Here is a 16640-nt window from a genome sequence, read left to right on the forward strand (position 1 = left end):
GGTCTCCTCTCTGGGTCACTCATGCGCCATGCTGCAGGTCACAGTCTAGAGCATGTTTAAAAAAAAAAAAGTTATGCTTTTACTAAGGTACTACGTACATATCAAAAAGGCACAAATTGTACATGAATGTTTTATTAAGTTGTACTAAGTGAACATGCCATGGAATCACCACACAGACTGAGAAATTTCTAGAGCATCACCACCACTCTAAAAACTTCCCACGTGCTCCAGACCAGTTACTACTCCTCACCCAAAGGGAAACAGTATCTCCTGTACATGAGACTGTAGGTTGTTTTAAGCCTTTTCTTAAATTTTACCTAAGTGGAAACATTCATCCTGTAATGTCTGGTTTCTAGCTTTCTCTGTGCTCAGCGTTTTATTGCAGAGATCCATGTATGATTTTTGACAATTTGCGCTGGACTATGGTATTCACGTTATATGAGTACGCTACAGTTTCTTTACCCACTTTGTTGCCAACAGACACTTGAATTGTTTCTAGCGAATGGCTCCCAAGAACAGAGTGTCCATAAACATTCTTGTGAGTGTCTTTTGATGGGTGTAGAGAGGCGTTTCTTTTGAGACACACCTGGAAGGGGACTTGCTGTGGCTAGGACAGCTTTATGTTCAGCTTTAGAAGCTACCACCGATGGTTTTCTAAAACACTTACACCAGTTTGCACTCCCATCAGCAGCACACGCCCTCGATCCTCACCCACACTTGATCTTTCCTGGCTCTTTATTTTAGCTATTTTGGGGGTGGGTGGGTGTTTGGTCTCATTTTGGTTTTAATTTGTGTTTCCCTAATGATTATAGCCCTATAAATGTCCTCATTTGTGAAGTGTGCCATAGCATGTTTAAGGAATAAAGGAAGCCTGCCCCTCCCCCACCAGGCTTGAGGTCCCCCTTGGTTGAGTGTTTCTGCTTAGATTTAGATGCAGAGTCCAGGGTGACAGACTTGTGTCAGGTTCACGTCCGCCCTGTCACGTGGTGCAATGAACATTTTTTTAAACAGGGGTCTCATTCAGAGAGGAGTGATATCAAGGCCTTATGGGGGTGACTTAAGTTAAAGGTGGGCAAAAAGGTGTCATAGCCCAGGACTGAGATGGCCCGGGGTTCTCTCTGCCCTTCCCCTGGTTCCTTGCCTGCCCCTGGATGGGGAAGTGAGGGCAAGTGAGAAGATGCTCGCCAAGCGTGTTGCACATCGCCCTGCATGAAACGTGGCATAAACACTCACCTCCATGCATGAGCTCTCACTGAGTTGAGGGCCCAGAGAGAACTGACTAATGGGATAAGGTTCCACGAGGTAGGGCAAAGGAGTGGAGCCCTTGGGGACCCAGGATTGCTGCCCATCCGGAAGTAAGACTTCTTCCAGCTGGGCCAAACTGGATGTTAGGGAACACATTAGGCCAGACCACAGAACCCTCTGGTGGTCTTTTGAAAGGCTGAACTTATCCCTGGCCCTATCCCAGGCCAACAGGATCTGTCTCTGGGAGCTGGCACATGTAACTTTCTCAAACGCACCTTGGCTGGTTCTCTCTTGAGGCCATGACTGAGGGCCACTGGGAGAGTGGGGTGTCTGTGAAGCACCGGCGCTCAGGGCTGAGCTGAATGAATGCCCTGTGCTCACCACACAGGAATGCTCCTTCTTGGGGTGTGGAGCTCCCAGCCAGCTCTCTTAAATTATCGCGATCTGTTTAAGCCTTCGGAGAAATACAGAGATAATGAGAGTAAACATCATGTACCATCACAGCTTTGCTAAGTTTTAACATTTCACTGTATTTCCCATTTGCTTTTTTTTTTTTTTTTTTTTTTTAAATAATAGTCCAAGCACCCTGTGAACCTCCCCACCCAGCACCTTTTCTCCTGCCTTCCCTGGAGCCCCCAGTAATTTCTGACTATATCCCTAATGGACGTCTTTATATGTTACCAAGGATGTAGTCATACAGAGATCTCATCCCGCATGTTTTACAACTCAATGCCAATGGATCTGGTTGAATGCATCCCCTTGCCACTTAACGTAATGTTATAATTTTGAGATTTAGCCATGCCATGTCACAGGCTCTGTTTGACTGTTTTAACTGTTGCATACCTTTCTGCTGTTTGAACGTAACACTGACATTCAATACACTTACCCCTGGTTGGCTCAGGGGGGAAGGCTGGTTGTTTCTGATCCCGAATGTTCCTGCTCAGATTTTCCTGGAGTCCCTCCAAGCCCTCTGCTGGAGGACAGCATCCTTGTGGAGGCGGGAGATGCACGGCCTTCAGCTTGGCCAGATATTGCCACTGCTTCCCCGCCCTCCCTCCGCCAGGCAGGAGATAGCCTGCTGTGCACCCTCAACAGCAACCTCTAGGTATGCTGTGCTGTTGCGCTGTTGTATGGCTTTGCCTACCCTGTGGCTGGGAGAGGAGGCATCTTTCCTCTGCCTGGCGCCACCCGCATTGCCTCTCCTGCCAGGTGCCTCCCTGGAGCCTGAGAATTCTGTTGAGTTGTTTTTCTTTTTCTTATTGATCTGAGGGAGTGTTTCATTCATCCTGTATTCCAATCCTTCGTTGGCTATGTGCACACATTGCAAATGACATTTCCTGGGCTGTTGCATGGCTTTTCACTGTTTGTTTGTTCATTAGCCCAGCAGTTTTCCATTTGGATGTAGTTGGTTTTATCCAGTCTTTCCCTCTACGTGTATGTGTGTGTGTGTGTTCAGTGCTCATGAAGATATTCTGTCCTATTTTGTACTAGAAGTGTAAGAGTTTTGCTTTTCACATTTAGCTAGTGAAGGTACCTGGCCTGGATTTTTGTTTGTTTGTTTGTTTGTTGTTTACAGGTCTTCTTGTCTAGACCTTGCCAGTCTGGTCTTAGCTACAAAAACTCTATGGTAATCTGTATTCTGGTGGGGAGGGCCTGATTCTGTCTCCTTCCCGCAAAATTGTTCTGGAAGCCACAAGCACTGGGCACATCGCAAAGAGTAGGGGGACCATGGTTGGGACACGCCTTACCGGGGACCCCAGGAGCAAGCAACACCCTGAACTACAGCCTTCCTTAGATGCTGCTCATTGTGAGGTGCCTGCAAGGGAGGCCTGGGACACTCTGGTGAGGGATGTGTAGCAGTGGTTGGTGGGGAGAGAGAGACATAGGCTAGGGCAGATGCCCCAAGAAGTCTGCCTGGGGGGACTCTGAGCACTGTGGCTTCTGGTGTGGTCATTGTGGCTGTGTCCCAGGTGGTGTCCTCACTGGGTCTCAGGGTGGGGTGGGTGCATCTTCTTCATGGGTGTGCTTTTAACCAGTGTGTGATCTTGGGCAGTAGTTTCGGCTTTATCACGGGGCATGGGAGTCTGGGTGCCTGTGTGAGGCATAGTCTGGGCTCAGCTGGCTCTCCGGCTGGTGGTCATCAGTACAGGTTTTCTATCTGCTGCCACGCCAAAAGGCACCCTCTGCACCTAGCCACATGCCCAGCACTCAATAGATATTGGTGTTAGTAGCCTTTATGCCATATTTTAAAGGATCATTTTTTAGTTATTTGTGGCAATTAGCTCCCTCCCTCCTTCATCAATTCAACAACCATGTTGGGCCCTTGATCTGGTCCAGCCACCTTGCCTCAATTGCTCCGTCCGTGTCCCTCTGTAGTTTGAGCTACCTGCAGGGGAAGGGGGGAAGGTCCTCCCTCTTGAGTCCTTGGGCCTGGAGGGATCTGGTGAGCTTTGTGGTTTCCCAGAGTAACCAGCAGGGGGTGCCATAGGACCGATGACTGCCTGACCTGGCCTGGCTCTCCTCTCAGGTCCTGGGGTGCTGCAAGTCAGGCGAAGGGAAAGCAGGATTATGGAGGCAAACGCCAGGCAGAAGCCTCCAGCCCAGGTTCCCTGCCAGGCGGGCCTTGGGTAACCGCTGGGAATTCTGGGGGAATCTCTGTTGGCTCCCTCATTTCTGCTAACCACACACAGAAATGGGTCTTGTTTTGTGGCTCGCGTTACAGGAGAGAACACTAATGTCAAAATCGAGGATTCTTCTGTAACTGGATTTTGGGAGGCAGCTGAATAGCACCAGGCCCTAGAAGTGTCTCCCTACCAGCCCCACTGGCCACGGCCCAGGCCCCTTGGGCCCTCTGATGGTGGCCTGGAACCAGGGTGACTGGGTGCATCTGTGAGTCTGGACCGAGCTCTGAGCTGCTGGCCCAGCTGTGGCAGCAGCACGATGCAGGGACTGTTCTGTCTGACACACTGTAGGCAGCCTTGGCTTGCATGAGGCTGTGGGGGGTAAAAGAAGGTGCCCCTCCCTGCCCAGGGGCCAGCACCCACCAGGGAGGCAGAGAGGCTGTGCTCAGTCCTCTCCTGTGGAGACTGGCTCCTAAGCCTCAGACAGGAGCAGTGTGGGCCTGGGGAGGGACAGGGCTTGCTGTCAGATGCAGTTCCGATCTTGGGAATCTTGAGGTGTGGGGGGACTTCGGAGCTGAAGGGGTGGGAGTGGCAGAAGCCTAGGGAGAGGGTCTGCTGAAGAAGCAAAACACGGTGCTCTCCCCCTTTCTGCAGTGTGCCTCAGACAGGCAGTCTTGGGCAGATGAGCTACTGCACTCCTTTCTCTCTTCAGGGGCTGCCTGGGGAGGTGGCCTGGAACAACCCCAGCTCCTCTTGGCTCTGACACCACAGAATGCAGGAAGGGGGCTGGCTGCCTTAGAGGGGTGGGCCTGTCCTTTCTCACCTGCCTTCAGGACAGGGTGTGGCGGCCCTAAGCTTGTCCTCAGCCTGACAGTCTGTGCTCCCTTCCCAGACTTAGCAAAGGATGATGCCCACAAACGGGGACTGTGTCCACCTGGTTCCCAGCCTGGTGCACCTGCCTGAAGCCTTGTCTCCTCTCACCCTCCCCATCTACTGGCCTTCTCCAGCCAGGAGAGCCTTTCCCTGTCTGGCCCAGTCAAGGTAGGTCACCATCCCAGCAGCTATCCCTCTGGGCTCTCTTGGAGCAGGCAGTCTCTCTCAGCCCTCTCCACAAGGCTTTCATATTCCCAGGCAGCTGAGGACAGCTCATTACACAAAGCGGGTCAAGTCCTTCTGGTGACTCTGCAGGGCAGAAGCAGCTGGCCCCTGGCCTTGGACCTACATCAGCACTGAAACCCCTCACCCAGCTCATCTCTTAGGCGAGCGCCCAGGGTGCCGTCCAGCCTTGGTGGGGCCCCCTCATCCTCATGGGGGACTGTAGCTCTTCCTGGCACTTGCCCCTGAGGCAGCAGACCCTCACCCCATACCCATTTGTCCTAGATGGCCAGGGCCTTGCATGGGCTCCAGGGAGGGTGGACAGATGGAGCACTAGCCCTGGGGACCCAGGCCTGGTCAGGTCACTTGATACACTGTGTGATGATGGGAAGTCATCCCCCCCCTCTCCAGGTCTCTGCCTTTCCCTCTATAATACAGAGCCAGTAATCTTGGCTTCTCAGGAGCTGGGGAGGATTGAATCAGGTGACTGCATACCAGGTTCAGCCCAGAGCCATGTGGTGAGCAGTCACCAAGGACAGCTGGGATTATTGTCAGTGACCCATTGCTCTGTCTCAGGTGACCATAAGAGCTACAGGGGCAGATGGCGATTCCCCCAGAGCCCACATGGTAGGTGTGCCCTAGGAGAGGGAGTCTTTGGCTGCATCATGGGACCTGGGCTGTTGTTAGTTACCTGCAGATGGTGAGGCTGGGTCAGCTCCTCCTGCACAGGGTAGACCTCTCCTCTTAGGCTAGCCCTCCTGCCAACTCTGGCCTCCTCTGGCCGACCCCTCTACTGCTGGTCCCAGAGCTCATTTCCCTCTGACTTATGGTGGACCTTTCCTGGACCTTTAGCTTAGCAGGTGACTTCTCCATACTGGGTATGGTCTGGGCACAGTGGAGGAAGAAGGTGGGCCAGAGCCCCTTCCTACCTTGCCCTGGCATGGGTACTTCATGCAGGGGAATGTGGGAGGGAGGGGACATCAAACATCCGGCAGGCTGGGCCCCAAGAGATGGGCTATCTTGGACACGAGCATGGGGAGGACATACTTGGATCATGAGCAGAGAAAAAGGGGGATGTTGCAGGCCCACCAGAGGAAGAACCAGCACAGACAGAGGGTGACTAGACTTCTCATGGGGATCATTTCATAACACATATTGAAGTACTGAATCCTCAAACTAAAAGGATGGAATGTCGATTACACTTCAATAAAAATAGGCAACATACGACATGAAAAATGAAAGGCACTTGGTCTCCGAAATGTCGTGGAAGTGGAGAGTATGGGAAACATACTTGTCGGAGGGGTCAGTGAAATGAGGCAGGGAGGGGCAGTCCATGTAGCAGATCACAGAGGTGTAAAAGGAAAAAAAAATGCAGTGCAGACAGATTGCAGTGGAGATGGGGCCCTGGGAGAGTCGGCTGACTGGACTCTGGGAACTGGGAGCGCTGGCCCAGGGAAGCCACCTCCCACCCCTGAGCACATCAGGAGGGAAGGCAGAATCCTATTTTCCTTCTAGCTATGTATTTTTGGCTGAAGGATGCTCATGGTGAAATTACTGCTCTTTTCACAGTTGGCATTAAAAGCATAAAATAAGTCCCCAAGATTACGCTATTTCTTCTTATACAAAAGTCCCCTTGGGTTTTTGCTGTTTGGTGATGTGGGAGGGTGTGAAGGGAATCCCCATGAGGGCTCGGGGTGGGGAAGGGAGAGAGCCTGATCCGTGCTTGTGTCCCTGTAATGTGTATCTCCCCGCCTGCTGGTCCTCACTCAGAGCTTTGTGTAGGTCCCGGATTTGAGGAGGAGGTGCAGAGTGGCTCTGCGCTTCCCTGTGGGACGCTGTCTGGGTGCAAAGTGATCAGGAGCAGGGCTAGGCTGTGGGAAACACTTCTCTGCTCCACCAGTCCCTGACCTTGACTTGAGCACCTTTTCTCATCTGTAAAACGGGTCACAGCTAACAACCTGCTGTGTGGTACAGGTGTTAAAATAATGTGTAAGATGCTTGGTGCAGGGTGAACAAACATACTCGACTCCTAATTAGTGCTCTCCAGTACATGGAGATGCCCCTAACCACACAAGTCAGTGTCAGCAGATGGGGAGATGGTGAGGGACCCCTCCTCCTCACCCCCTGCAGGACCCTACCCTCATGGTTGGGCATTATTAGCACCCTCCAGGCTGTCCGCCTCCTGTACTCTGGCAGAGGTGTCTTTAGGCTGGGAGGGTTCTGGGGGATGCTGCAGCCTGGGGATGCTGTGCGGGGGTCTTAGAGCCATCATCACCCCCAAACCTCAGGCAGGGCTCCCTTTTCTTACACTTTCCCCACTTGAGGTTGTTTATTCTTTCTTTATTTTTTTTTAAGATTTTATTTATTTACTTGAGAGAGAGAGTGAGAGAGAGAGCATGAGAAGGGGCAGGGTCAGAGGAAGAAGCAGGCTCCCCACTGAGCAAGGAGCTCAATGCGGAACTTGATCCCAGGACTCCAGGATCACGATCTGAGCCGAAGGCAGTTGTTTAACCAACTGAGCCACCCAGGCACCCCAAGGTTGTTTATTCTTGATGTTCATTTCAAAGTGATTGTGCCTGAATGTGTGGATCAGGGGAGAGGAAAATGCAAGCTGGGCCTGGATGGTGTCTCCGGACACTGTCTCACAGGTCAGCCGCTCACACTCACAGCACGGCAGCACGAGGCTCAGCTCATTCAGGTTATTTTATTTTCTTAAAGTAGACAATCTTTAACTTTCATACAATCACCAGCTCCTCTTTCCCTCCGTACATCTCTTAAAGTCCTTGGCTGTGATCCTACACACTGACCTTGGACATACGGATACCGAACAGAGGCTGAGAGAAAAGGAGGTTTGGCAAGGGCTCTGGCGGTGCCTTCCCTCTTGATGGCAGGGGTTTCATATTTACATGCAGCCCTGGGCTAAGGTCCTTCCATGGTGGCAGGTGCCACAGGCCCTGGGACAGGCAGGGCCAGAGTGCAAGGTCCCAGCAGGGCCTCCCTCAGGCTACAACGCCGGCTGAGCCTTCACAGGAGTCGAAGTAGCTCTCGGCCCATCTCGGGTGCAGGGCATGCAGGGGCTGGGGCCCCATCTCTTGCTTCCCCTTCCTCCACTTGCAAAGCCACGAATAATTTACTCTTTAAACACCAAGACATTTAGCTACTGTTTGTTCGCTCCTCGGTGAAGAACCTTCTTGAAATACATCACGTTTATTTTCTGAAATAAAAACGAAGCAGAAACCGCACCGGAAACAGGAGGACGCTGCATGGGCTTATGTACAACGCGGCCCTACGAGGCTGCCACAGGGTGGCCGTCAGCCCCAGTGTCGCTCGGGAGCAGAGGGACAGGCTCATCCAGGTAACAACTTTTACACTCAGCAAGCCAGACACAAAAAGGACCACCTGAAAAAAAATATGTTTTGAAAATCTGCATTTTAAAAAAGAATACTCAACTGCATTTGAAATTTTCCATAATTCTGCTAAACACCACAAGATTTGGCAAAAAAAAAAAAAAAAGATGTCAGAGAAGAAAAACCAGGGTTTGATTTATAAAACATCAGACTGGTAGAAGAAAAGCTGGAATCCAGCTGGCCGAGTTCGAAACAAATCGTGCCACTCCTGTTATTGTGTGGATTTTTGCTGCATATTCTGAAGCTGTTTAAAAAGAGCTGTGAGTGGCTAGAGGTCTGGTTAGTGGTGTCATCTGGCCTCGCACCCTGGTTCCAGAACCAACATGGTACAGAGCAGGCCAGCAGTAGGCGTGGCCAGCAGGGAAGGCTCACGGACCCTGCTCTCGTCCTCCCTTCCGGTCAGTAGCAAGGTCCCCAATCCGAAGCTTGGGCAGACCTGGTGTTCCTCCAGATGACCCAGCTGCCTCTCCTCCTAGTCCCACAGGGACACCTCCCCCCCCCACCCCATGCAGAGCGGGGCCAACTCGGGAAGGCAAGGTGAAGGGGCAGGAAGGGCTTGTAGTGAACTTGGTGACAGCTGCTTAAGTCTTCAAGAGGCTCCAACACTTTGGGGAACTTGGCCATCTCCAGACTGTGTGTGTGCGCATGTGTGTGTGTGTCTACCTACCTAGCAATCTATCCATATATATTTATGTTTGCGGAAACGTGGGGGCCAAGGAGGTGGAGGGGCGGAGGGGACATTCATCAGGCCTCCCCTGTTTTCTGCCCCTGGGCTGGGTCTCCCTAGCACGAGTGGGGGTGTGTGACACCCCAGGGGTTTCGCCACAGGCAAACTGGCCAGCCCGGCTCCTCAGCAAAGGCCTATGTACTTGAGATTGTTCTGTATGATGACGTCTGTCACCGCATCAAAAACAAACTGGATGTTACTGGTGTCGGTGGCACAGGTGAAGTGGGAGTAGATCTCCTTGGTCTCCTTGTTGCGATTCAGGTCCTCGAACTGCCGCTGGATGTAGACAGCGGCCTCCTCGTAGGTGTTCTGGCCCTTGTACTCCGGGAAGCAGATGGTGAGCGGAATACGCCGGATCTTCTCCGCCAGCAGGTCCTTCTTGTTCAGGAAGAGGATGAGTGAGGTGTTGATGAACCAGTTGTTGTTACAGATGGAGTCAAAAAGGCGCAGGCTCTCTGCCATCCGACTCTGTGGGCAGGAAAATGCTGGCGTTAATCAGGGGATGCAGCATGGAAAGGCTCTAGGCTGGAGGCCCTGATGGGAGGAAGCCCCCTGTGGCAGGCTCTCCCAGCCCGGCACTGGCCCCGGAAATATCACCCTCCTGGTGGAAGTCCTTCCTCTGCCAGGCCAAGTCTGTCTTTGCCTGCCTCCTACAGGCTCTGGGGCCCCTGAGGGGGCTGGTCCCACCTGCGGCAAACTGACAGGTCTTTGTAAGGGGATGTTTTGCTTCATCAGACCCTCCTCTGCGGCCTGGGGCTGCTGCACATGTCCGTTGGCCACAGGGACGCGGGCAACTCCGTACTCACAGCTGAGGGCCTCATCTCCTGCTGTCCTGTGCTAGCTCAATGCGTCCGAGCTGCCATCACGTCTCCCTCAACCTGAGTGTGGCCAGCCTCCTGCCCAGCCAGCAGCTCTGGCCCATCCTCCAAGTCTCAGTGCTGTCACATGGTACCGTCAGTCCTCAGCCAGATCTGTGAGTGGAGAGCCTGTGCTTCAAAGCAAAGGCTCCAATCTAGAGAGTTGGGGAAGGCTCAATCCCCTCTGCCCCTGCCAGGATCTTGGGCTCATGTGAGGACAGTGGCCCAGGAGGCTCAGTGACCCCAGTGGCACTGGCCCTTATTTACCCCCATCTCAGGACCTTAAATGGGTTGTAGTGACTGAGTTTTTAAGGAACATAACGCATCTGTGTGACTCCCAAACCCACCGTTTCCACAGAGAACCGATGACTCTAGCTTCTAAAAGGACTGCTGGTGAGTTACTATGGCAAAAGCTACCCTTCATTTCAAAATAAAATGAACAAGCCAAATGTCCAAACAAAGCCCGGAACTGGTTTAGTTTAGATCTGAGGTGTCGGATTTCAGGACTCTCTGACCAGACTGTATCACCAGTCGTGCGGGAATGAGGAAGGAAGCCACAGCTGGTGCTGATGGTGTGGCCACAGCATGCCAGCTGGTTCAGACCTTGCACCTTCCTATTCCCATTTTACAGATGAAGAAACTGAGGCTTGGGGAGACGGGAAATGTGCTCCAAGTTCCACGGCCAGGAGCTCAGGCTCACTGCAGCATGGATGGGCAGTGCTATTAGCCTAAGTGAGGTCACCCCAGATGGGGGTGTCCAGGAGGATGCCTCAGTGAAACCCTACTCTCCTGGAGATTTGGAACTGTCTGAGGTACATAATGGAACAGCACCAGTGCTGAGAGGGAAGCAGCTCGAGTGGGGAGAGGAAGCTCAGAGGTACTTGTCATGACTCTCCCACCTCAGAGAAGCTGCCCTGGGATTCCATAGACACCTTGGAGTTCCTATTTTCTAAAACTGATCTTGTGCCTTGTTTAGAATGAGCTCAGGAATACCAGAAACTCTGGAAAGTGAGTGGTTTGGGGTCTTGGGAAAAGGGGGGGGCGGTGACCTTTCTGTAGAAACAAGATAAAGGAACCCCAGCCCCAGCAGTGCCTGGAGGAGCCCCACAATGTTCCCAAATGTGAGATAAGTGGTGGTCTAGGAATGTCACATTTTACTGGGGAGTAATTAGCTCTAATGGATTCTTGGAAGCCACATTGTAAAGCCTAACAGAGCTATCAATTCTCTTAGGAATGATGTCATAATCAGGGCCTGTGCTTCTGACCCCAAATTTCGCATCAGATAAATAACAGATGGAGTCGTTAGCACGCATGCATTAATTCAGTGAGCAAACACTGGCTGAGCATGCCCTAAGGGCTAGTGACAGGTCCCAGCTCTCATGCCAGGTGATAGAGCCCAGAGAGAGGTCTGGGACTTGGGGTGTGGGGGATGGGTTGGCCACCAGCAGGTGGAACCTAGCAGGCCAGTCCCCAAGGGCTGGGCCCTGGGTGTTGAATTGGGGTTCACGGGTTGGGAGCCAGGCAGAGGAGTCAGGACATGGCCAGGGTCCTAGAATGGGTATCTGCTGGGTCCCTGGGGGTGAAAGCCAGGGGCGCTCTTATACCGGGTCTGAGCCCAGCAGCTCTGGGCAGGCTGTGGAGTCCAGGCAGTGGAGGGGCAGGAGGGCATTCCCAACATGCTGAAATAATGCATATGTGCTGGCCAGAGTTCACACTGAGGCCTCTGCTGGTCAGTCCTTTGAGGGCAGGCCCTCTGTGGCACTGGGACAGTTAACAGGCCACACGACCCCTCCCACCCCACAGCCACCTCGACACTCTTCCTGCTCAGCACACAGCCCGGGTTCCTGATTTCAGCCCCAACTGACCAGTCCTTCCTGTCCCACATGAACCTCCACCTGACTGACAGTTCTTGGCAAGCTTTTGGACCCTAGACATCTCTCCAAGCCTCATGTTCCTTACTTGGGAATCTGGGAACTCAGGCACTTTCTTACGGGCAGTCATGCCCTTGGTAGTGCCTTGCAAAATGCTGAGAGGATCGCTACTGCCTAGGACCACAGAAGGGAGGCTCCCTCACGTGGGGCCCTTGCCCCATCCTGGGGCTCTGCTCGATTCCCTGGCATCTGGGGGCTCAGGTTTCCTGCTGCTCTCTCTTCCTTGGGACAAACCACAGGTAACCACACTGGCCATTATTTATTACACACCTGGGAGATGATGGGCATCAAAGAATAACCACAAAATCTGTCTGTGTAGACACTGTGGCTGTGCAAGTGTTGTCAGGTGGGATTCCGCACTGCCTGGGGGACACACTGACCAGAGACCGGCTTGTGGAAACATACACGGGCTTCAGAGCTTAGGAAGCACTGGGCTAAATGCTTTGCTCCACCTGTTACCCCCTACTGCTCCCTGGGTGCTCGTGGCCTACATGTGTGTTGCCCCTGCACCAGGCTCCTCTGTTGGGGGGCGGGCAAAGCCAGGAGATGGTGCGTGGGAAGGATGGGGCCCTGGGGCTACCCCTGGGGACTCAGAGCCCTTGGTGCTACTGTCACTGCGACACGTGCATTTCTGCATCCCAAGTGGGCAGAGCAGTGTCCTGATACCTCAAAGCACAGAGCATTGTAAAAGGAACATGATGTTTTGGGCAGTAACTCTTGAAACTACATGAGTGTGAGTTTGGGAGGAATGAGTGCCACGGGTTCACCTCTCCGCCCCACCTCTGCGTCTTCCTTCCTCCTCTCTCCATGTTCCATTCACCCTCTGCAGCTGAGCTGTAGGCCCCTTCTTCCCGGAAGCTCCCCTGACTTCTCCCACCCCCACACTCCTGTTCAACTTCCTGCAGCACATGTCTGGCTATGTACCCTGTACCAGGATAAAGTCCCAGCCCCTCAGTCTGGTCTTTAGGGCCTCTCCTGCCCATTCCCCAAACCCCTGGCCCTTGGTGTGTTTGGACACCAGCTATGGCCCCATTCTTCTCCTCCTTGGCCTGGATGCGGTTCCCCCTGCCACCCAGTTCCTTTGTGACTCTGCCCACTTGGTGTCATTAGCTGTTGCTTAGGGTCCCAAAGGTGGTAAGCCAGAGTTGGGCACGATCCTTGCGCAGTCCAAGCAGGCCGCTGGGCGCCTAGGGCAAATGAAGCCAGGGGCAGCTTTGGAATCATTGCTAGCACATCACCTTCTTGTCCTGTGAAACTTCTGTTAGCCTGATACAGACATCCTCTTGCACCCCGAATCTGAAAAGCCTGCAGGGCATGTCTGTGCTGCAAACAGGGGTGCTACCCATTTTACTCATTGGGAGATGGAGGCTTGGAAAGGCCAACTCCCAGGGCTCGGCTAAGAGCCCTGTGTCTCTACCAACATGTTCTCTTCCAGCAAGAAGCCCTCCTTGCCTTTACCACTCTAGCTGCCAGCAAAGCAGTGGTCATAGGTGGCTCACCTAGAAGAAAGCACACCCACCAGTAGCCCCCAGCAGTGCCAGCCTGGGGCTCTGATACCCAGCCAGCTCTCTCCAGGGCCTGCTCACCAGCAAGATGGCCCTTTCTAAGAGTCTGGGGTTTGTCTGCACGTTCATTCATATAAATAACATGGAACAGACAATTCCTATCAGAAGTGTGGGCAATGGTGGGAGTCTCAACCCAACAGTGAGAAATCAGTGATCTGTAATAAACCATGTCAGACAGTGGAGGGAGCTGGGTGGCTGGATGTTGTCCCTGGAGTGGTAAAGAAGTCATTTCTTGGCTATTTGCCAAAAAAACAAAAACAAAAACAAAAACAAAAAAACCCACAACTATTCAGACAGGTCCAAATACACTCAATGCCACTGAATAGGCTTTCCCTCAGGTGGCCTGTGGATGTCACTGAGCAGAACCTAATGTAATGACCTGTTCCTTTTCTTTCTTTCTGTCTTTTTTTTTTTTTTTTTAAGATTTTTATTTATTTATTTGACAGAGAGAGAGAGAGAGACGGTGACAGAGGGAACATAAGCAGGAGGGGTGAGTGGGAGAAGGAGAAGCAGGCTTCCCACTGAGCAGGAAGCCCAATGTGGGGCTCAATCTCAGGACCCTGGGATCACGACTTGAGCCAAAGGCAGATGCTTAAAAATCGAGCCACCCAGGTGCCCCTCCAACTTTGAGGTTTTATTTATTTGAGATAGAAAGAGAGAGAGAAGGCACAGCCAGTGGGAGGGGGAAGGGGAGAGGGAGAAGCAGATTCCCCGATGAGCAGGGAGCCTGACATGGGGCTCAATTCCAGGACCCCAGGATCACAGCCTAAGTCGCAGGCAGATGCTCAACTTACTGAGCCACCCAGGTGCCCGTAATGACCTGTTCCTAAGGAGCTTGCTGGCCTGTGAGTGTGGAGTCTTTGCTTAGTGTTGAACTTGGCAGCAGAGGCCTTCACCTGGCATATGGCTACTCTCAGTACCTCTGGTGGCCTGGAGCGGACCAGCTTCATTTTGACGCCCATGGCCAGGGTGAGCTGGGGTGCGAAAGGGAGCCTGCATTTGGTGAGGGGAATGCTGCCCCTCAGTTCTGATTCTCTACGAAGGCTCTCCTGGTGTCACAAAAGTGCTATCCCTGTCCCTGGTTATAAGCACAGGGTCTGGGGCCAGAGGCCTGGTGTTTGCTGTCACCATCAGTTTTTGATGAGCCTTGAATAAGTCGTTTCTCTTCTTTGGGCCTCAGTTTCCTCATGTACAAAATAGGATGGTCATGGCATTCAATGTCAGGACCACTACGAGGAGAAAGGAAGGTGCTGGTGTGAGGCCGCTGTTACCCTGTGGGTGCTCTCCCATGCCACTCACTGCCCTTGCCCTGGCACAGGGGGTCTGTCATCTCCTCTCAGCTCTTGGCAGCAGGCCCCCTCCCTGCACTGCCCACACAGAGCTGCTCTGGGATACCATGGGCCCCAGTGCAGGAACAGCTCCATGGGCTGGAGGGAGAGAGACCTCTCTGCAGACCTGGGCTCAGCCAGCCAGCCCGACAGGTTCCGGGGCCCTGCAGCACATCTGTTCCCACTTGGTTCCTCAGGGCACCTCCTGTGACCATTCAGCCTGCAGATGCGACGGCCACCGGGCCCTGTGCTCACTGGCGTGAGGCTTACCTCCTCACAGGAGGTTCCCTTAGCTTTTTAGTGGTGCACAGGACAGCCCCAGGTGCCAGGCGGAGCACCTCTAGTGACCACTGCTCCCCGATTTTATAGGTCAAGCCCAGGAGCTATGACATGGCAGGGCTGACTTTGGTTTCCTTGCATGCTGGCTGGGTGGCAGAGGGCTGCTTCAGAGACCCAGCCTTGAACCCAAGCACGGACACTAAGGACAGCCCTTGCACTTTGCAAATGAATGGAATGGGCCCCACAACAGGCAAAGGGGTTGGTCCAGATGTTTCCTGCATGGCCTGTTCTAGCATGTCTGACTCCCACTGATTTGAGAGTTCATTGGCCTGCCTAAGGGAGAGGGACCAGCAGGTGTCCTCCAGGCCATGGTTCTTGGGTCCCTCTCTGAGTGAATTCTGGCTCCCTCCATGACTGGGGGGAGCACTGCTCAGCCCTCCCAAGGCACTCTAGTTTCTAAAGAAAGGTAGGGGAACAGGTAAGGGAGCTGGCTAATGACTCCCAGGCTACCAGCCTGCTGTGGGTCTTTCTAATCTGTCCTTCTTGGGGGCTCATTTCAGTCTGCCAACCCTCCTTCCTCCTGCCAAAGCCTGTACCAGCTTCCCGAGCCTCATGCAGCTTGCTTCCACAACCTGTAAGAGTATGCAGTCTGGGGTGCGGTGTATCTGCAACTTTAGATGCCTTTGGGGCGCACTAGGGGCGGTGGCCTGATTGTGGAGCGGGGGACCCTTCAGCATCTCTTTACCATAAGCCTAACAAACCTGTACAGTAATGTACACGTCACTTTCCGGCAGCACCGAACTGTGGGCAGGCAGGTGAGAGAAAGACCTCCATCCATCGCACCCCCTCTGAAAGACACCTGTTGCTCAGTGTGCCCGGAGGGCAGGGTCCTTCCTGTTTTCTCCTCATAGGCCACCACAGGTGTTCTGTTAGGACACAGGTCCTATTTGTGGTGATTCACTGACCACCCCTGGATGGAGGGCCAAGCTATGGGGAAGGGGCATGAGCATGCTCTGAAACCCTCTCTGTCCTCAAATTTCTTAACTGAGCTCCTGGGGCAAAATCAGGAACCCCTCACGGGGCACACTGGCTCTGCATGATCTGGGTGTTCCCATCCTTCTCCCAGCCCCTGCCTCTATGTGACTCCCTGTTTCTGGCCCTTACCTGCTCTGAGATGCCTTGCACAGACTGCCTCTAGACTGTGTCACTCTGGGCAAAATGCCTGCTTCTTGGTGCCCCAGCCCCGTATCTGTGAGGCGAAGGCAGGGATACCAGCTTCACAAAGGGTGCTGGCTTTTAATGGAGAAAATGTACACAAAGACTCACACTCCTGGTTTTTGTCATTTGTATGGGGCCTGGATCCTCTAGCTACCTCTTGGGCCTTGAGTCCCTATCTGGCACAGGCATGTGGCACCTGTCCAGGTGTGCCCAGCCCGACGCAGGTGCTCAGCGACCCCTGCTGGCCTGTTAACATCACATGGGTCCCCCACTGTCCTATTCTAGGAAAAGGCAGGCTGTGCAGACTCTAGACTCTGCTCCTTGCTCCCTGTGGGGCCCCCAGGAGGCCTGGGCCCACTCCAGGTTC

At 53.3% G+C, this 16640-nt stretch overlaps 2 protein-coding genes across 5 annotated transcripts in view; one reads left to right on the forward strand and one right to left on the reverse strand.

The window, feature by feature from the left end:
* RSPH14 (radial spoke head 14 homolog) overlaps nucleotides 1–16640 on the forward strand; it is a 79263-nt gene that overhangs the window by 10417 nt on the left and 52206 nt on the right. The window lies entirely within an intron of this gene.
* Nucleotides 7647–16640, reverse strand: part of GNAZ (G protein subunit alpha z) — a 50774-nt gene continuing 41780 nt past the window's right edge. For both annotated transcript variants that reach the window (XM_082697932.1, XM_082697933.1), the window contains exon 3: nucleotides 7647–9563. In XM_082697932.1, the coding sequence (XP_082554058.1) occupies nucleotides 9219–9563 (345 nt within the window). In that variant the 3' untranslated portion in view covers nucleotides 7647–9218. The remainder of the gene's footprint in view (nucleotides 9564–16640) is intronic.

This window comes from Mustela nivalis (genome assembly GCF_964662115.1).
Source record: "Mustela nivalis genome assembly, chromosome: 14".
Classification (NCBI taxonomy): Eukaryota; Metazoa; Chordata; class Mammalia; order Carnivora; family Mustelidae; genus Mustela; species Mustela nivalis.